At 38.9% G+C, this 22,172-nt stretch overlaps 1 protein-coding gene across 4 annotated transcripts in view; it reads left to right on the forward strand.

The window, feature by feature from the left end:
- LOC122404627 (collagen alpha-1(XVIII) chain) overlaps positions 1 to 22,172 on the forward strand; it is a 313,588-nt gene that overhangs the window by 71,969 nt on the left and 219,447 nt on the right. For all 4 annotated transcript variants that reach the window (XM_043408763.1, XM_043408764.1, XM_043408765.1 and 1 more), the window contains exons 3-4: positions 2,446 to 2,711; positions 5,309 to 5,584. In XM_043408763.1, coding sequence (XP_043264698.1) covers positions 2,446 to 2,711; positions 5,309 to 5,584 — 542 coding nt within the window. The remainder of the gene's footprint in view (positions 1 to 2,445; positions 2,712 to 5,308; positions 5,585 to 22,172) is intronic.

A 22,172-nucleotide genomic window follows, 5' to 3' on the forward strand; every position in this document is an offset into this window, starting at 1 on the left:
CAAAATTGTTAGATCGAGGAGCCAAAATGAGAATTTGATAGGAACTTCGATAATCATTTTTATTTTAATAATAAAATATTATATTCTATTAACGATTTAAACAAAAAACCTTGTCCGTTACTAGGGAATCTTCTGCCAGCCTTCCTTCACGGCGAATAACCATTTTCCATAACCACTTCGATAATCATTTTTATTTTAATAATAAAATATTACATTCTTTTAATGATTTAAACAAAAAAACCTTCTCCAGTACTAGGGGAACTCTTACCAGCCTTCCTTCACGGCGATCTCCGATAAAAATAAGTAACTTCTCTAAAATTTTCTCGATTTAACCCTATTTAATAATTCTAGCCAGTTCGTGGGAGCGGATGGTTCGAAGGCGTTAGGTTTTTACGGTTTTTCGTGCCCCGAATTGTATCAGCCGTGGACCGCCTTATCAAGATTTCGTCCGTTAATCCCGGTGAGCTCTTAGAGTCTCCACGCATCGAAATAATTAAAGTTCTCGCTTCGAGTTTGAATTACTTTTCCTCCCGTCCGCATTTTTCCTCGGCCCGGGGCCGCCGCGGTAACGCTGCGTTCTCAACGTTTGTCCTTAATTAATTATAGCCCCGTGGACGGGACGGGCATACGCGACCGGAGACGATCGCGTTAAAATAATATTCACGGTTTACCACGCGGAATGATAGTTATCCGGCTGATATATCGCCGGGGCCCGTTCCCCCCGAACTAAATTTCAACAATTTGCATAAAACGGGAGATACAAGCGCCCTGTAATTTCTAACTCGATACGACGAAACGATCGCGGCCAGACATCTAAGTTATAACCGTGGATTACGTTTGCCAAGAAAGCAATTCTGATACCCCCCAGCATACAAATGTTAAATGGCTTTTCGTTTATTTTCCGCGACGCTCCTCGAAAATGAAATTTCTGAATTCCGCGAGAATTAAACGGCGAACGCCTCTTCCTCCCTCCCACGCCTGCTTCTCGCGAGCGCGTAGACAATTTGCACGGAAAATTTTGATCGCCGAAAGGAAATTACTTGGTCCGGATCTCTTGGAATTACAAGAACATACTGTTCGTTTACAGCGTTTACAGCTTTCGTTGGATACGATTCGCCGTTTCCGCGAGGAAATCTTGTTCGGGGAACGTAATTCGCCCATGCTAATTATTCATCGGCGTGTAATGCTACTAAGCAGATAATGAAATTTCCGCGTTGGCTTCGCTACGCGGAACGCTCGCGAAAGAGTTTTAAACGAACATTTCTAATTATATTCGAGACTGTTCTTTTGTTTGTAAAATTTGTCAACTTTTACGATGTTGATCCAAAATCGTCTTACTGGAAAGAGTTTCATACACTTTAGAGCTTCAAGCTACACTTTTGGCCTTCTTTTACTTGCGAGAATTTGTAATTTTCTGGGAAATAGAAGTAGGAAACACGAATAGCGCTCTTCCACTTAAATTTAGAGCATCTTCGCGCATTTTATATAGTGATTAAGGGGCCTTTCTACCTTGTGGGATTAAAAAAATCGAATTTTTGTTTGCATTGTCTTTTAGTATGTAGTCTCGAAAATATATCTACCAAATATTAAATTGAAATTCGGAAAACTAACGAAGTTATACAACTTTATGAAACTTTAAAGCTGTTTTTCTCGAAACTACATTTTTCGGCACTGCGTATGTGATAACAGAAAAACTATTCAAGATATCAACAGGAAATTTATACAGTATCTTTAGAACTAGTCTCCCTATAGCATGAACTAGGATAATCGCGATATCTGCAATACTTTTTCTTTTATTAACAAAAAGGCAGCCGAATATATGAAAATATTCAGTATTTTTTCGTAAAATAGCTGCCATTTTGCCATTCTTTGTTCTTTTGAAATGATCCTAGTTCATGCTATAACCACACTCATCTATATTAAGAATATCGTTGGTTTTTGGATTTCGGATAACTATTTACGTTATTACGTTATTACATACGTACTAAAAACTGTTGTTTGTTGACCAACAAAAACAGCGTAATCAATGGATCTTATGCGTTGCAAAAATTCATAAATATAGCTAAATATATATTAAATGTATCTACAAAACACGGAATTAATCGCTCTTTAATAGCCCGCAAAAAAAAAAATCACAAAAAACATGTATTTTTCGTGCCTACAAGGTAGAATGGCCCCTTAATTTCGTGGAGCGAATTGAATCCATTCTTTTGGGCAAAATATGTAACAATCATTTTTTCATCATTCAAGTAACATTTTTAATTACTAATATCTTTGATGAAGATATTTGGAAACAGTTTGGAGAATTTGTTACAATTAAAATTGAAATATCAAGTTAAATGTCTCGAACGATTATATTTGCTTAAAAGTAAATCGTAAGTTTTCGCCGATAAGAGACTTTTTAGGAGTTTTCTAACCACTTTTCCTCGCACGTTTATGTTTCAGAACTGGTCTATGATTTACTGCAGGCATCCGTGGCATCGACAGACGACAATAATTTGTACATCGACGATGCTCTCGATGGATTTCCGGCTTTCGGTTTCCGACCTGGCTCCGAAGTTAAACAACCCTATCGATTATATCTCCCGGAAAAATTGCCAGCCGAGTTTACTCTGGTGGCAACTTTGAAGCCAATGTCCTTCAGAACCAGTTATCTGTTTGCAGTTCTCAATCCCTTCGAAACTGTTGTGCAATTAGGCATTCGAATTTCGGTGAGTACGAATCCTTAAGGAATTCTTTGGAAAAATCAAACTCTAACCATTAATCTGCTTCGATCATTACTCGCCTTGAACGATTCGAAATAAATATTTTATTCTACTTGTGTAACCGAAAAGCAGGAAACGTTGTTAACGTGATGATTTTTTGTAGGATTAAAATTGGAATATTTTCGGTCGAATGAGTTTATTATACGTGCTGATTCCAGAAACTGGGACAAGCTTTATCCAAAGGAAAGGCAGATAACGTTGATATAGGAAAAAATAGAACCCTCGATAGGGACTGTATTTTCATTATATTCCCCTATTTGGTAAAACGGTGCTTGTTTTTTTAACGAAACGACTTCGACTTTTTCCTGTTGAATCGATGACACGAAAATAAGAACTGAAAATAATTAGTCGAGCACATCTTGCTCCGCAACTTTAAAATATAGTTAAAAATATAAAATAAGAATGTTTGAACACCTCCATAAAATAATTTCCTTACACGAAATATACTATAATATTTTAACAATTTAATAAGTATTTCGTTTAAAAATTACACTGTCAAAGGATAGTTCCATTATAGTTTCACATTTAGATAGTGATTCAAGGTTTCTAATCCGGCAGTGAATGACATTAGAGCTCCGTTTTTACTGTATCGTTGCGTGTTTCATTGGAGAGATGGAGAACGTCCGGTTTAGAGATTTGCTGGAAAATTTAGGAATCAGTCCGGTCTGACAGGGTTAACTTCTCAATATCCCCGAGCGGTCAGTTGAATTTTGTGCCACAATAATCATTGTTTGTATCATGAGTTGCATAGAAGTAATTAGATTCATGCTTCGCGCGCGTTATGAAATTCACAGTCGAAACTTTTCCGGGGAACCTGATATACAGAGCGATTTTGGCAACTGGGTCAGTTTATAGTTCCGAAAGATAGAAAAAAATTGCAGAGGATAATCTCGTACGATACTTCTCCTATTATCCAACGATACCAGATTTCTGTACTTGACTTTTTTACATAAATTTATTACTCTTTCTTGGCTAATTAAATTATCGATGCTGATTCGAAGCGAGCCACAACTTGCAATCAAGAATTTGCAAGATATTTTCCCTTTAATATCTAAATTCAATGGTTTGTACAGAAAGCTGACTCGAACGTAACTAACTAAATTATTATTAACAAACGATTAACTAATAAAATGAACAACTTCTAAATACATACTTCACGCGAAACACACACACACATAGTCGGCAATGCCTTCGATCGAAACTGTCACATAATATAACCGCATTCATTCATTACAAACCTAAAGGTTGCTTACAAATTCTACATCAATTTTAGACGAACGTATAATAAATTTGTTCGTTAATTATTTCGTACAGAGCAGCGTGCAATATCGCTGTCGTAGGAAAACGGTGAGTGAAAACGAAGAAGCGTGCCCTTTAACGTATCGGTTTCCGTGTGTCGTTGGATCCATTCTCGGGGAAAGACGCATCGCATAAAACCGCGAGGAACTCTCGCGGAAAAAAACTAAAAGACAAGGACTTGAATATAAAGCCAATCAGAAAGTCGAGAAAAATTTCCAAGTACAATCGGTCGATATATAAGGAATGGGCTCCGACAGCCCGATAGACTTTTAAGTCGACGCTTCTCAATAGGGGGTTGGAGGGGGAGGGAGAGCATTTCCTCATGTTTCCCAATCCCTTCGAGGCCGTTGTTGCAGCTCTCGAGTCTTCAAATTTCTTTGAGATCTTTCACGTTTCTCGTGGCACCGTTTCCACGGGTAATACGACGTCTACGTGTTCTGCAGCAGAAGCAGTCGCCGTTTTCGACGTTTCGAGAGGACTCGATCCCCACGAGAATCGATAGCACCGTGCCACGACCGCGGGAAAACAGCTCGACTTTCGAATCCCTCGGTATTTTCGTTTGAGAGGACCCCGAACGCTATCACGAGATAATTTCGAGAGCGGACCTGGTTGCTGGTTATTCGATGAAAAATCTACCGACGCGGGAGATACCGTCCACTTCCACTTTCCATCTCGAAATAATTTCCAATTTCGAACATTTTTTCGCGGACCGTTAAATTAATCGTTCGCGCAAATTTAACGTTTCACCGTTCATTCCGCCATTCGTTATCCACGATTTTCAACGTTCGGTGTTTATATCAATTTGAACACCCTTTGATACGGTAAACAAAAAAATATACAGAAAAATTTTAATGGGAGATTCTAGGGGCTAAAATAAGACGAAAATCAAGGATACTAATTTGTTGATCGAGGCTCCGTTAAAAAGTTATAGAAACATTTCTGGCCACACGGTATATTTTCGGTAAAGAATTTTTTTCTCGAAAGTATGTAGGATTTTGGGAATATGTGTATTGACCAAAAATGATTGTAATTGACCCCCGCAACCGAAAATAATTTTTCCGTGAATGATTTGAAATTTTTTAATTTAATTTTATTAATAATTTTCGTCTTATTTGGCCTCCAGAGTCTTCCATTAAAATTTTTCCCAAGGGTGGTCGAGCACTCTGTATATATAGTCACTGGGTGGGTAAAAACAATTTTTACCTTCACTTTTTATAAATTTAATTAATACTTCTCCGTTACAGGACGGGCCGGGAACCAATCAAAACGTGTCGTTGATTTACACGAACTCCGATCAGAATTCGCATTCGGAGGAAGTAGCGAAATTCACTGTGCCGAAGCTAACAAAGAAATGGTCGAAGATCGTTATCAGAGTTTCTCTCACCGAGGTCACTTTATACCTTAATTGCCACGAAATGGCCAAACAAAGAGTGACCAGAATGCCTCCGGAATTAGTGTTCGATACCGCCAGCACGCTCTACATCGCTCAAGCTGGACCGCATATTCAAGAGAAATACGACGTGAGTACACACAACTTTACCACTTACGGATTCTTGTTCCAATTAATTAGCGGAACGGTGCTGAACCAGAGTGATTTTGACTCTCGATCCCGGAACTGAAAAGTCGCTTAATCTGTTCGATCAATTCGGCGCACATTTCGTTAGACTAATGGCAATTAGTTTTCGAGGTCGTTTGAGCAAACGATATTATGCTTGTTAAATTATTATAAATTTTAAAATTATATTGACCCCGAAAAAAAAATTGTTTCGATTTTGAGATCAGTGGTCGCGAATCAATTTTTAATTCAAAGTTTCGTGTTGTTTTTGCTCGCCTGTAAAATAAAGTCGAAGTAATTTTAACTCCGTTCGACTGCCACTTTCGTCCTGCGGAGCGCTCCTCCCGAAGGGCACTCCGTGAAAGTAACAATTACATTAAGAGGAAACGAATCAAAGGATCCTCCCAGGTTCTAAAAAGATGAAAATAATCGGTTAAACGATTCAGCACCGTTCTTAAACAACTAGCGAAACTTGCTTCGCGAGTCTCGTCGAATCCAAGCGATCGGCGAACGATCGCGGATAAATCCAGAAACGCAATGGTCAGAGAAAAGCGAGCAGAGAATCTCGACAGGTCTGGATCCTCAAGAATATTCTTTAGGAATTTAATATAAAATCGAGCGGAGTGACTAAATACGTAAGATGTAACTTCAAACGAACTGGTGTGGTATTGTTTCAAGGTAAGTGAATTAGGAAAGAGGGACGAAGAATAGGAAGTCCTATATTGGAATCCTTTGTGTCACCCTCAAAGGGTCATCGTAGTCATTGTTCTTCCGAAAGAATTGTTCGAAACGTTCAAAGGATATTCTCGGAGAAACAATTTGTAGAATTAAGAAATTTATCGTCTGCACTTCGTAGGAAATAAATTTTTCAAAAATCATTTCCCATTGCTTGCATTTCAGATTCGCGAACGCTCGAATATTAATACTGGAAATTTAATTTCCGTTTTCCAGCTCGAGTTTAGCACTCGACTTGACGAAATGGTCGCCTGACAGCGAAATATCACTTACATGTTTGATATTTTATTATTAGCGATCGCCCGAGGCAATTATTTGTTATAATTTCCGTAATATCAGTTAAGGATATTTATTAACGTTTTGACCGCTGTTATTTATAATTTGAAAAACGAAACGTTCGAAATATCGATTCGCTGGCTGTTATTTCAAGTCGACGCTTAACGATAATTAGTTTCCATACTGATTCATTCTGATTTTCCGTATGCCACGTACACACCTCGTAACGCAGAATAGAAAGATTTAATTCGGTCCTTTGTTAATTAGCCACTGACGATAATTGTTGCAATATGGCGCATTGTAACATTTCGTTATAATTATACACATAGTATTGCACCGGCCAACATCCGGAAATTATATCGTCGCCATTAATACCGTCCAATTTATCTGCGAAACTACTGTACTGGGTTTCCGCGTTTCCCGCGATTCTTAACAAAATTATTGAACGATTGTTATTCAATGTACGAAACGTAAAATGCAATGATCGAAAATTCTCTTACATTAGAGACAATAACACATTGATGATCGAACATTTAAAAAATAAATAAATGTCACTTGTATCGGGCAAACATTTGTCCTTAGTTGTTGGTTATTCACATTCTTTTAATCGTAATCGATATTTCTTCGATCCATATCAACCGAGCCCATTTTGATAATTGCAAATGTTTGCAATAATTTGCATAGTGGTCTTCACAAAGGGGTTTAGTTAATTGGATAAACGGTATTGCGACGATAGAAGCGGTATAATTCAATTACAACTAATGAAACGAATGTTTTACGATATTCGCGACAATGGGGAAAAGAGAGAGAATTTTTATGAAAAATGTACGAACAATTTTAAACGTTTTCAAATTTAATTCACGCATGTTTAAATATTAATAAGATGAATAAGTGAATTATACGAACATCGAGTTTAATTCTCAGTGTAAAATTGTAGACTCGAGTTAATAAAATGATCTTAAAAGTAATTCGTAAGGCTTCGAAAAAGAGAAGAAAAATTAGTCATTCGGTTTCGTATTTAAAAAAAAAGCTCGACGCCCGAAATACCGTCGCTAAATATTTGAATAAAATCGAAATAGACTGTAGACACGAATCGCGGTTAGCCGATCGATTGTATCTAAATAAATCTGTCGCCGGAATTGGGTCGAAGCGACGACTAAACCCCAAGTATAATAATTACTGTCGAACATACATTATCGTGGATTCGTTTGCGTCCTTTCGAACGCTTGTCGTCTTTGCTCTTTAATCGCGTCCACTTTTAATCTTTCTACGTTTCTTTCCCCTCTCTAGTTTCAGCCCGTGGACCGTACACACCACTTTTGCTTCGACGTTCGAAAATCACAAGGGACCGAATTCATTATTTCCACAGCCACACACACACACACGTGAACGCGCGCTACAGCGGCTCCTGCATATCCTTGCTCGTCGCTGATTGTACACCGGGGCTGAGATATGACGAATTCGTTCTGGCCCGCTGAATCGACGAAAATATTTCGACTTGCAGCGCGCCAAGTTCGTGTGCAACATCCTTTTGAAATCGGGGACAATCGGTCGGAACGATTAATCGACTATTTAATTCAATCCCGCGCGGTTTATGCGAAATCCTGGTCGCGCCTGAGCTGGACAGAATTTGATTGACAATTTATTTTCCGATCCGTTGATTCCGCGTTATTTCAAAAGCGTAACAGAAAACAGGAAAAAAAATATATCGAAATTTCGTCACTGCCAAACGTGCGATATTTGCGCCGGTTTCGAGTATCTTTTATTAGCGGAATTACACTCTTAAATTGCGGCAAATTAGCAAAGTTCCATTTTACGGGGCTGTTGTTATTTGATTGAAATCGCTCGAGCGCGCTGAGGAGAAATGAAAGAATATTTCGCGAGAGATGTTTTGATTTATAAATGCAATTGCTTCCGGACGGATCGTTCGTTGTTACAGAGGCATAAATCTGAAATATGCTTTTTAATTTATTTCGGTCGAAATGAATTATCTCTCGATTCTGTTTTCCTTTCTTTTTCTTTTTTTACCAGATTCGGGATACACCCGCGTGATTATTTGTTAAGGGGAATAAATTATCGTTCGTAGCTGGTTCGATTTTCTATCATTGTCCACACACAATATCACAGACTCAATTTACGCGACGACAAAACGGAACGCCAGCCATTGTCGAAAGTTCACATAACCGTTTCCTGTACACAACAAACACGGTGGTCACTTAGCACATTGTCTTGCTGGCGGGTCTGTTGGCGATTCGATTAAATTAACACGGACACGATCGTTCAATATTTTTCTTTGCTAACCAACAACATTTTAAGTACAATATTTAGAAGCAGTGATACGAAGCACGTGTGATACTGGTAATTTAGAGATAAAAGGAAGTCATTCATCCACAACTTTGTTTTTTCGATGCTTTATCCAAGTTTCATAAAATTGAAGGTTGTCGATTGGTCGACGCTCTAAAAGTGCCTAAACTTCGCATGAGGAAACGACGTTCACGGAAGTCGAGAAATTCCATTACAATAAGGGATGCAAAACTTGGATGGCGCTCGTTTCCGACCAATCAGAAGTCTCCGTGTCCGTGACGTCTCGATAACTTTTGTGTTTTTTAATGTACCTCTCGAAACAAATCTCACCACACAGAAATGGACAAAATTTTTTAGATTAAATCTTTTAATGTAATCGTGCATCATTTTTGTTTGTTCGAAAGTTCTGCTTGCACTGTCTCCTTTCATCGTTGACCCTTCTGGTTTTATGCTCGTTACTCCCGGGTTATTTGTATCGTAAAAAGTTTCGCGTCGAAGAGGATTCTTATTCAAGATTGAGGCATCTAAAATGCATTATGTTAAACAGATGGAAATTGGAAGGATACGTTTCGAGGGAAAGACCATTTAACACTATATGCTCGGCGTGCACCTAGCTTGGAGCATGTGGACTATCCAAGGCGCAGAAAAGGGAATTGTTAGACGAATAATTTAGACTACAAATCACAATAGTGTCAAAAATCCACTGTATAACCTAGCAACTTATATCCAGAAACCTTCAACTCACCAAGCTGCCAATAACACAGAAATTTCACGCTGATAACATCAGAGATAAAGCTAGCAGAAAACGCAATAAACGCGCAAAGATTTATGCAACGGTCGCGTTTAAACTTCAGTATTCATCGGTCGGAGCAGCTACCGAACAAGTTTTAAACTTATACGCATAAACGCAGCCCATGTTGTCGTTTTACCAACTAATTTCACCCGTTTCACTTCCTATCGGACCGTGGTTCGATCTAGGTCAAATACGTGTGGTTTGTTTTGCATTATTCGCGTTTAGGTAATATCAAATATTTAGATATCTGTCGAATTATCGTGCAAAGATTTTTCTTTCGCCATTTAGGGAATCATCGAGTACGTATTGAAATAATTTCTTTTTTTATTTATAGTCGCATCAACATTTAGGTCATTAACGACTACTACATAATTTACAGAGATACTAATTATATGGTGCCGATTTCTTTCAAAAATTTTAATGTTCGTTCTATCTTCTCTGGTTTGCCTACTGTTTCTTCCAATGTCGCTTCTATATTAAACGCTTTCCTTATTTCAGAAATTTTGTCGCATTTTTGCACGATGTGTTCTACCGTTAAAACTTCGTTACATAGATTACATGTGGGCGGGTAAAGATTTAGAAGATGGTAAGAGTATTGAAATAAGTGGTATCGTTAACTTCATAATTTTACGCTGAAATAGTTGCGTACGCGAAGAAGACTAAAAAAGGGAATCGTAGCGTAAAATCCTTCCGATCGTCAACGAATAAAAAATTCGGCGTGTTGGCTCGTTCGAATGCATTTTGCTGAAGAATGTTCGTACCGACCGTCGTTTTATCGTCCCGTCGCATTACATCGTATACATACCGCAAAATACGTTTTTCTTTTCGAAGAAGCGAACCTCTTCGCTGGCAACCCACGCACACCCTGTCGAGCAGTTACGTTCCGTCGGATAACAGGGTTCCTGAGGGACGTTCTTATCGAGTGTTCACTGCCATTTCCATCTGACAGTCCCCTTTCACCATCTCCCCCACCTCTTCCCCCCTCCATTCGTTCCCATGGTTGACTTTTTCATAGCGTTCGAGGATAACGGCGCCTGAAGGAAAGTTCCCCCGTTGCGGCCAATTCGCGACTCCTTCCTTTTTCCTTCTTTCCGTTTCGAAACTTGGCATTGTTTTCTCTCCCGGTTCTTTCCACCCCCCCCCCCTTATCGTTGTATTTCTCACGCTCCACACCGAAACTAATCTCTACAAATCGTTCGATGCTCGTTCCCTCCCCGTTTCTCGCAAGTCCGGCGTTTACCATCGATATCGGAGATTCGAGAATTTATGAGGAACACGGTTATTAGCTGATAAAACGTTTATACCAGATTTTCGGGGATTTATCGGGGCAAATTCGCCGGATCAAGCTCGGGGAGAAAATGTCTTCGGATACAATCGCGAGCGCTGGGAAACGGAGGGTTCGAGGACCGTGGCGAATATGCGAATTCGGTAAGTATTTTGGATTCATAGATCGTGCTGATCAGATTACGAATTTGATCGGCTGTGAATTATTTAACGCGTTACCTGACGGATGTGCATTACGGAAATACTGTGTCCCCGTATGTTCAATGATCAATAAAATAGTTCATAACCGAAATACCATTTACGGAAAATTATCGGTTTCTCGTTTGATTCCACGTTTTGCACGATGATAATTTTACGTCTGAAAATAGTGGAACTATCAAAGCTGTCTATTTTCTATTTTAGAAAATCGTGAGTGGAATTAAAAATTTTTTAAATCGAACAGTTTCTCGGCGTTCGATGAGAAAGAATACAATTGTTCAGTTTTTCAGACGCGAAAATCAAAACGCGAGTCCGAGGTTCGTTAAATTCCGCGATTTTCCGTGGGAACGTAATCTTTCTTTCAGACACACGATACGCGTTATCGAATAACGCACGTCAAAGCGTAAAGGCAGCTACGAACAATTTAAAAATCGAGCGTGAATGGCCGACGTTACAAAAGAACGAGATCCGGGTTGGGAGATTTGACCCGAGAGCAATTTGCCGTTTATCTACCTGTGTCGTCGGGCTCTTCTCGATCTCTTACCTTTCCGTCTTTCGCGATTACTTTTCTTTCCAGAAGTATCGTCCACCGCCTGAATTCCTATCGCGATTCCATCCGTCGAATTTCGACCAAAATATAGAAATTCGTTCAAAGATGAATCTTAATCGAATCGTCTCGCTGCAATTTCATTAACGAACGAAACAGTTTTTTTTTTTTTGTGTAACCCTCTACAGGATTATTAGCAACGCATATAAATGCGTAATACAATTAGGATATATACCTACATTAAGATTATCTGAATACACTTATCGATAGATAATTATAAATTACAGAAAATCAGCAGCTGATTTAGATTAAGTATATATACAATGCTTCTCTAGGAATTTGAAAATGACCATTAGCGAGGAGATACTTGGTCGGAAAAGAAAAGTGTTAAAAAATTTAATGAACATAGTTTAGCAATCATTTCGCTTCTGCCAACCTGAAACTGTGGCCATTGCCAGATAATATGATTAGGCTCTTGTTCAGGATAGCCGCAGCCACATTTGGGATCAGAGGCAAGGTTGATTTTATAAATCTGTTAACAAAGGTAACAAATTTTCTGGGAAGCGATTTGTGTGTGAACCATGGGGCAGACAGAGAATTATAATAAACGAAACAGTTTCGTAAATTAAATATTCGAATGTCCCCGTCGCGAAAGTAAATATTTTCAGTATTAGTTTTGCTGTTTTTTTCGAACGAGAATTTTCATTCGAAGCTGTTAATTATTTTAAAAAATTTTTCCGAAAATTTGACGAATACGCGTGCATGCATAGAAAGTCTCGAGTAATATATCGCGTGTAATTATATTGCCGCGAGAGCTGGTGCAGCTTTTAATTTACGAACGGATCTGCATAAAAAGGCCGTAGGTTAGGTAAGAATGCGACGGCCGCATCGCTTCCTGCTTACATTTTACACGGCCGCGGTTACGTTTACAGCGGCGTTATAATAACCTCGCGTAGGTTTCATCGTGTTTCAAAGATAATGCAGCATTCAGTCTCCAGACGCGTTGCGTCTAATCCGTATATTACATAACTTATTAATGTGACTCTTTTACGCGACGAGCGCAAAATAACTTCCGCCTTGACGCTTTCTAAGGCATTATGCCGCTGCTATACGCGTAAACTATGACAAAGTAACCGTGCATATTGCATCGTCGTGCCCGAAAAAATCGCGCGTTGAAATGGAAAAGATTGCTCGCTTTTCTTGCAAACGGAGGTTCGAAACGAGTTGGAAACGTTAAGTTTAAACTCGATCATTCCGCAGATTCGAGAGACACAAAAGTAAAGTTAGAATTACAGAATGAACCGAATAAAATTGAATTATATATTTTACTTCTATTGTTCGAAACAAATTTCCCCCCATCTACGTACGGGATTTTAATTAAAAATTTTAATTTCCGTGCAAGAACAGCTGCGTGGACGGCTTATGGATTAAGTATTGCATCGCAAATTGAATACAATTCTCTCGATCCTCGAAATTATAAGCAGCTTTCCGTAGTGTAATTTAATTACTCTCCATAGTTTAATGTATTATAAATATACTTGTAATATACCATACGTGATATTATATTACATCGTTAACCACATGTTTGATACCACACCACGAACGATACAGCGTATCTGGTTCGCATTAGGGAGGAATCAGTATAGCTGCGAACAGCGTTCAATCATGCAAATTATCGTATGTTTGCACTTAGGTTAATTTATGAAAATTATTCTCAAATATGTCTTTGTAACCAGTATCTCTAGCCAGTGAATTTTTAGATAAAAGATAGTTTAAAAAAAGGTGAAATTAAATTTTTTTTTCATCCCCCAACAAATTTGGGTGACTCGTCCATATATAGGGCCGCAAAGGGTTAACAGGCCGGATGAAAATAGCAATCAGCTGTACAACGTTGGAAAAAATCACGACCTCTCGTGGAACGAAGTGCCCCACCCCCGTACAAAACTTTCCATTTTCGTTTAGAAAATTCTCATTCCCCTGATATCAGCCTAATACTCGAAGTCCGAAGTCAGCCCGGCGATATCAAGCCGAGGGGGAGAAAAAAAACTCAATGTTCCTTGGGAGAATCCCTCGGATAAAGACAGCCCGTAGGGCTTCATTCGCGGGCCGAGAGAGTGTCCGTACTATTCTCGAGGATCGTAAGGATATATAACCCGAGGAATGTAACGAGAACGAAGTGGATGCGCATCGTGCACCAGGGTATAAGCTAGAATGTGGAATGTACCATCAGCATCAGGGCGGAGCGTAGCGGCGTAAAAGCATCGCGTTCGTTGCCTATTTAAAAAGAAAACAGCGTTTTGATATCGGTGTTTTTCTGCTAAGAACCCAAACCACCGTCTTATGGGTCAAATTGAACCCATTCAGTGGCACTTGCATCGCTAAGAACGAGAACAGAAAGAATTATTAAATGTTGTTCCGTTTCAAGGCAATTTTTTTCTATCAATGTGAAATAAAAATGAAATAATGGTTGTTCAGAAGTATGTGGGACAGCGAGAAGACACGCTAACGAGTCTGAAACAGAAACCTGGCACTTTGGAATCGAAGTACCGCCTATGAAACGAGAACGCTTAATTACAATGGCTCGCGTCGAACTTTATTAATTAACTGTAACGCGTGTATTACGAATTCTCTCGACGTCGATGCTAAAAACAGAGCGTTAGCCGTGATTCTTTCTTATTAAATTATCAGTTCGATCAGCACCCAGTTTTACCATTCAAACTTGCACATAACAAAGTAGAACGTTCTCGTTTCGAAGTAGGAGCCTCTCGGTGCTTCGCCATCTGCGTATTGACGTTTCTCGATATCCAACATTGAAATCGATTTAGGGTGTTAGGGACGTATCATATTCGTCGGTTTTTAAACATTTATCGCGGTGGAAATCGAGGCGGGTGATCACAGTTTCGCCATATGCTAACTTTTAAAGCGTTCTGAATGTTATATAAAATTCAGAGCTTTTTCTCGTGCGATACAAGTAACGTTGAATTTAATGTACGTGAATACGAACAATTTATGTTTAGATTCGCACTTTATTAGAGACGATAATAAACTGGTAATTAATTGACAAGTCATGTGGTAAAATTGCAAGCCAAGCAGCTCATTTTGGAGCAAATAGCTAATTATAGAGGCAATAAAATGAAAAATTGTCCATGGTTTCGAATACAGTTCAATAACACGTTAATACACGCTTGTGTCGTAGTTTTAATTAGCCACTTCTGCACTGTAACACTTCGAAAAAATATATTTAACTCGAGTCCCTCGCGTTTCCAGCCTTTTCGTTTATATCGCGTTCGTACACGTCGCGTCAGTGTCCCGACAAATGCCAGGAGCATCGAGACATATAATTATACCCATCGTGGCCATGAAATCCTCGCCAGACTACCGAAGTCTTCGTTACTAAAGCAGGCAGGGATATATACGAAGCGATTTAGACGGTTTATGCCCTACTGAATAAAATCTTAGGAGCCATCTTCCAGACAAGCCCCGTTGTAACTCCTGTCATTATTTTGATGATATGTACCTAAGCGACGCTTGTGAAGATCATCCTTACTTAAATTTTCATATGCGAGATGAATTGATCCGCGACACGAGGCTCTAAAGCTGGTTCATGTCGGTACTCTCCAAGTATGTCATTTTGCTCCGCCTTTTCTCCAATTACACCGGCTTACGCTCACGGCAGACAACTCTCAAGCTTTGTTCCTCAGTCAGACGTTTATATTAACGAAAAATAATTCATGAAAATTAACGAGCACGTCTGTCAATTTGTCTCTGATTTTTATTCTTCCAACGTTCGTATTCTTTGCAACGCTTTCGTTTCATTTTTCAGCAATGAGTATCCTTCTTTCCTACTTATTCTATTTATATTTTATATCATTTATTATGACCATTGCTCAAAATTAAATACTATTATACTTAAAATAATAGTCTACCTTTAAACCAGAATCGATACATTGAAAGTAATTTTCAGATATTAAGGTACAAAAACATCGATTAAAAAAAACTGTGTTACTATTTCTTTAATGAAAATTTTGTTAAACGTAAATTATTGAATATACCCAAATGTATAATGAATATAGTAACTAACACTTTAATATTAATCGAGAACAAATTTATACACATCAGTCATTTATCGTACGTGTCTTGAGTATGGAGAGTACTTACGAGAATATTCGATTAATCATGGCTATTAACATGTGACGGTCTCACGCTGGTAGGTCACCGGTTTTACGGTTCCTTTCTTTCTTCCGCTTGTTCCCCGTATCTGCGTTTCTTTAACGAGAGTCATTACAAGCCAGGGAACAGGCGTCGGGACGCAGAGATTGCTTCGTTATATGAAATTAGCCATTTAGAAGCAGCCTTTCCCGACAAGTCCGCGCCCCCCTTCGTTATTCTATACCCGGCAGAACGAATTTCTTCGTCTTGTTCAGCCGGGGGAAAAAATAAATACACGTCTCGCGTGTTCGTCGTACGAATTAACACGATGGAAATTGAATTCCTTTGCAATAAAAACATCTATACGCAAGGCCGTGGGTACCTTGCGGTTTTCCTTCATCCTTTTTCCATGTTTCCTTTAAACGGTTCGCGGACGCCGTTATCAGGAAATACAAAGACCGTCCTATGAAACTAATAATTCCATCCGAAGTGATAACAGTTCACGAGCTGTTTTACGGGTAACGATTAAAAGTCTCGAATAACGTGGCTCAATTTAATTTACGAGTCTCTTTGTTCCGCCGAAGCGTAAGCAGCGCGATTTTGTGTCCGTTCGTTCCTCTAATGAGCGTCGTTACGGCTTTAACGCGGCCGTTTGGACGCCGAGATTCCGTCGTCGAGTAAAATTAGTTGATTTTCCTGGGGACTTTTCGATGCGTCTTCGTCGCTCTTCGATTCAGCGGCGTGAATAATTGAGGAGCTTCCCGGTAAAAGAGCCCATGAAATAAAATAATGAATCGAGTTAATTGCGTTCCAAGTCTCATTCCTGGTTTTCTTTTTAAATATATAACTATTGATAAATAAGTGTGCTCGAATAGGAATGCTCGTCACGATAAATAAGAAAACAGATCCGAGTGAAATTCGTTTCCCCGTTGTCTAATTTTAATAATTTTCTCCACTATATTTACAAACTTCTGAAAATTAGAATTATTGAAAAAATTGTTCCTAGCAGGCGAATTATTAAATTGCTTGCAGTACGAAGTGCGCATGCGGCTTGCAAACACGTTTGAAATGGGAATAAATTCATTTTCGATGTAACGGCTGAAAAGTATTTTGTTAAAAGGGGCATTGAATTGTGCGCAACATGAAACTGGTAATTGAATTTTATGTTTGCGTGGACCGAATTCGTTGAACCGAACATCCTTACCTTGTAAACAATTGCGTTTAATTTGATATTTAATTTCAATTTGTTATTTCGTTGAATAGGTAAACTCCTTTTCGCCATTATATCCCCACATCAGAGACAAACGTAACATACTATATCATTATTCGTTTCAATCGTAAAAGAGGACATCAGAAAATTAAAGTTTAATAAATAATTATTTTTACCTTTCCTAATGTATTGATCATATATGACGCTCAATCGAAGTTAGATTAGGCGATTGTGAGGTAGTGGCTGACGTATGAGGAGCACTGTACAGAAGCCAGGGGCGCATGATCGAAAATACTTCCTATTTTTAATTTATTACACAGTATTTTACAATCATGTTGGCTCCTGAAGCGTCCAATTAAACTCAAGAACGCGTCATTAGGTTCGAGAAATTTTGAAGCAGAGAATCTGGCGATTTCCAGAACCTGCGTTATCCTTATATCGACGAGCTTCGATGTAACACCGGTACATTGGTGTCTGGAGTAGAAATTACTTCGGTGCATGAAATTAGCCGTTTAGAGAGCGACCCTTTCCACTCAACGAAAATTTCTCTGCAGACGGAAATACCGTCGCTGTACAATGTGCTTCCTGGAAACGATCATTACAATTTTCCCCCTCTTCTCGAAACACCGTTCATGTTCGTTTCCTTTCGTCGTCAAATTTCTGTTTATTTTCTTCCTTTAAAATCGAACTCGACAGTTTCCTTTCCGCTTCCGTTGGACACTTTTAACCATTTCACCATTGGCTTTTTGATTCCTCGACGCGCGTGAATTCCCTCCCATTGTCGGAAGCGTTTTCATTTGTTGGATACGACAAACGTTACGGAAAATTTCTTTCGATTCGAATCGTATCTAAAAAATTATATCTGATTATTTTAATACGAATGAGAATCAATATTTACGTGAAAAAGTATGCACAAGGATTTCTTAATTAGTGGCGATGGTTCTCTGTACAACGTTCCATTAATTACCTTCTCTGAAGTCCCAGAAACCGCCCCGAAGACGCCCCTTGTACATTTTTATTCCGCGATGCTTTTCGAGTTATCGAGAGCGAGAGAGAAAGGGAAAGGAGAGGAAGATTAAATGCGAAAAAAACCACGAGACCGTCAAGTTCCGCTTTTCCCTTTGCTAATCTCATTTAAATACTAACGGACGTGAATTACTTTCTTACTATTCCTCTTTGCTTACTCTTTATAGTAGTCTTCATGTATACTCATTCCTCCCATGACCGGTCAAATGACCAGTCTTTCTTTTTCTATTTTACGAGGCAACGTACTTGTAATTTTTGCATTATATGCATAAAAAGTTCTGTTTCGAAGTTTATTTTTTCTTAAAGCATTGAAGTCTAAGAAACTGCACAAAAATATTCAATACTTTTATTCATTGTCCACTTTTACTTATAGTCCAGTTTTATTCTACATCAGTAGTATGATCAACAGGAAGTGCTGAAACTACTTTGGGTATGTAGCGTCAAAGTAAATGTCAAAATAAACATAGAAGACAGCATAAATAATAATAGTTGTTAGGTTCGTTGGATAGGGGATGAAATACCCTTTAAAATGAGCGTTTGTACGGGTCGATAGCTTTATTAGTTCCGGAGATATAGTGATTTTAGTTTCGCGTCGATGCGGTGGCTAGTTTCTGAGATATAGGGGACCGAAGCGTTTGTTTACTTTCTTACTACGGCCTTGTCAAGGTCGTTGACCGCACGTGACTCGTGGTAACTAGGTCACTCGGTCACGAGACACGTACGAGAAAGAGAGGTCCAGCGCGACGCGTCAGACGAAGACAGCGATAGTCGAATTAAGAAAAATTACCATTTACATAAATTACGATATCTCGAAAACGGAAAGTCCGATCGACAAAAACCAAAAGCCATTTTAAAGGGGAGGCCTTGCCGCTTCTAACGATGGCTCAATAATTAATAAAACGCTAGTGGTTTCGGAACTACACGCGTCTAAACTTTTACTATTTTTAATACGCGTTAATCGACTTTTCTAAGGCGGCGAGAGCGTGGATAGTGGAATTTAAAAAATACCTCTTTACATAAATTACGATATCTCGAAAACGGAAAGTCGAATCGCTAAAAACCAAAAGCCATTTTAAAGGGGAGGCCTTGCCGCTTCTAACGATGGAGCAATAATTAATAAAACGCTAGTGGTTTCGGAACTACACGCGTCTAAAGTTTTACTATTTTTAATACGCGTTAATCGACTTTTCTAAGGCGGAGAGCGGAATTAAAAAAATTACCTTTTACATAAATTACGATATCTCGAAAACGGAAAGTCCGATCGACAAAAACCAAAAGCCATTTTAAAGAGGAAGGTTTGCCGCTACTTACAGTGGCACAATAATGGACAAAGCATTAGTAGTTTCGGAACTGCACGGGTTTAAAGTTTTACTATTTTTAATACGCGTTGCTAGACTGTTTTTTTTAGTCTACATTCGTATCTTCCATACTTTCGTTTCTTTTGGTTATTGCTTCAATTTCAGTGCTTTGTTCTCTTCATCCTTCCACATAGTCTATATACGAGGATCATCCGTTTCCCTAGTACATCTATCCCTCTCTGCCCGGGATGTTCTTTTATTTTCATTATATTTTACTTTAAACTTAGACTTTCCTCTCATATTTTTCTTATTCACACAGCACTCTTTAGTTCTTGTCTGCTTGACGTATGTTTCCTTTGCACTTTCATACACATCTGTAACTCTTCCCCGGCGCCGTTACACCTACTCTCTTCCTCTTTTATTTTCAGATCCGTCTTCCGTTTCATTAATTTATCTTTGCTTGTTTCTATCCTCGCGGGGAACCGCAACGCATTATCGTAAGTGTAATCGAAAAAATTGTTCGCGTGACTTTTCGAGCGTGCTTCAGGAAATCGCCGTCGGTCGAAAAGCTTTCGACCGTGTTTTAAGCGAGCAAAATTGTTCGAAAAGCGTATGCAGTTTGCGAACGCTTTTAAAACGGGAATAATTCGTTTTTGTTATAACAGCTCAAAAGCATTTCATTATTTCGAGGAGTGGAGGGGGCATCGAAAAATGTGGGGAATGAAACCGATAACGAATTAAATTTTTACATACGTGGATTTTGATTCGTTGAAAGGTATGCCCCTGGTGGTATGTTTAATTTCCAACTGAAATACAGTCGAATTCCTGGACGACTAGAATTCGTTCATCGCGAAGTGATTTTCGTAAACTCGTGTGCGTTCTTCGAATCCCGTGTCTTCCACGGGTAAAAATAATTATTGGCGTATCGTGACACCGTTTGTGATGCGTCCTATATTTTATTCCCATCTCGATCTTCGTCTTCCTCCACGGTTTTCCATCGGTCCACCGAAACCTCTCGGTCAACTTCTCTGGAGCACGCGACGACAACCCGTGTTGTTCCGTCGGACGTACAGTAAATGGATTATCGATTCCGAATAAATTCCGTCGACCTCGGGCGTCCCTCGATCACGGCGTCCTCTTACCTCGATCGTTCCGCCGCGACGTCGCTCGAGGACTCTTTTCGGGCTTCCGCCGGAAATACCGCTCTTTTCCCTTTATTTAAAGACTCGAAACGGGATTACGTGACGAACGAGTCGAGTGCTTTCGAATAGAACACGTTACTCGGCCAACAATTACTTCCAACGATTCTGGAGCCATTCTAAGACCATCGACAATTACCGAATATTGAAAATATCTCGCACACACGACGCTACGGACTGTTCTTTCAACGTGTTGTAAAGCAAATTAGGTTTTACCTTCGAAACGTTACTTTTCATATCAACGAAGTTTACATGTTCATGATTAACCCGTAAGTAGACCCATGTTTGTAACATATACTTACGAACATAATGATATTTCAGGCTTTAGAGCTTGTAATTAAAAACACATTACTATTTACTACGAACGTTCATTTTTGTATTACACGTTTATCTGATAAATAAATTCATATGTACTCCAAGTACCATTACCAAGTATAAAATTATTCTTTTAACAGGAACGTCTAGAATATCTCCGCTTCTTTTGAAAATATATTATGAATTTCTTACACTCATGTTTATAAAAATAAAGTCGTGACTTCGTGTAGTAGGTCTATTGATAGTCGGATAATCCACTTTCCTTATAACGCACGAAAATCAGTGGACCAACTCGTGTAATCTGTACTTGTAATTGCATCCATCGAGATATTAACTAGCGGTATAAAAGTGCGGGAGAAACTCTGAAAAGTTTTTTAATGTACTTAGTACGCAAATAGTAGGTGTCTTCCCTCGAGCAAAATTTTCCAACGTGTCCTTTACAGGAAAGCATTACGGCAATTACAAGTTGCGATACAGGTACAATTTTCAAATACACTCAGATTTTCCGTGGCCTGTAAAGTACTGTTTTTAACAATTACTTTCGAATTTTTATAAAGTGTCTGAGTCCATTTTCAACAGTTCTTTAAAATGTTATGTTAGCGTAATACAGAATATAAATTAAATTCTTGTCAGATTTTTCTTTTCCAAAAATCATGTAAAAATCGAATCAGGAAAATTCATAGAACTTTATAAAACCTTATAAACCATGTTCGACCTGCTTGGAATATTTCTCTTACGTTTTCTTTATTTACTGTACAAAATCTTTAAACGAATACAAAGAATAGCGGTCACTTTTGTATGTTTTTTCTTTTTCAACTGTCCACTGTATGGCACTGTTGATTACCGACGAAATTACCGTAGAACTACCCTGAACGCACGCACGACGATCGCAAAAAGTTCGTGCAACTTTTCGAAAATCCCATCGAGCGAAACGATTTTAATTAAAACGGTTGGATGCGGTGGATTATGGAACATTAAAAGTTTTTTGTCAGAGAAAGCCGGTTCCCCGTGAAAAGTGACGATAGGCGATCGCCCCCGTTGAGTCTACAGGATTCAAAGATAAATTTCATCGGCCACCGCTGACATTTGAGTTTCGAGCACGGAGGGGGGTGGCAAACAGAAAACTTTCCTCTCTTGGACTCGGGAAGTTTCCGGAAAATCTTGAGGAAACGCGGTAAACCGTAAACGATGCGAAAGTAATTAGCTGGGTATTTACGAA

This window comes from Colletes gigas, unplaced genomic scaffold, assembly GCF_013123115.1.
Source record: "Colletes gigas isolate AHSC1104 unplaced genomic scaffold, ASM1312311v1 Colletes_gigas_Sc00003, whole genome shotgun sequence".
In the NCBI taxonomy this organism is placed as follows: Eukaryota; Metazoa; Arthropoda; class Insecta; order Hymenoptera; family Colletidae; genus Colletes; species Colletes gigas.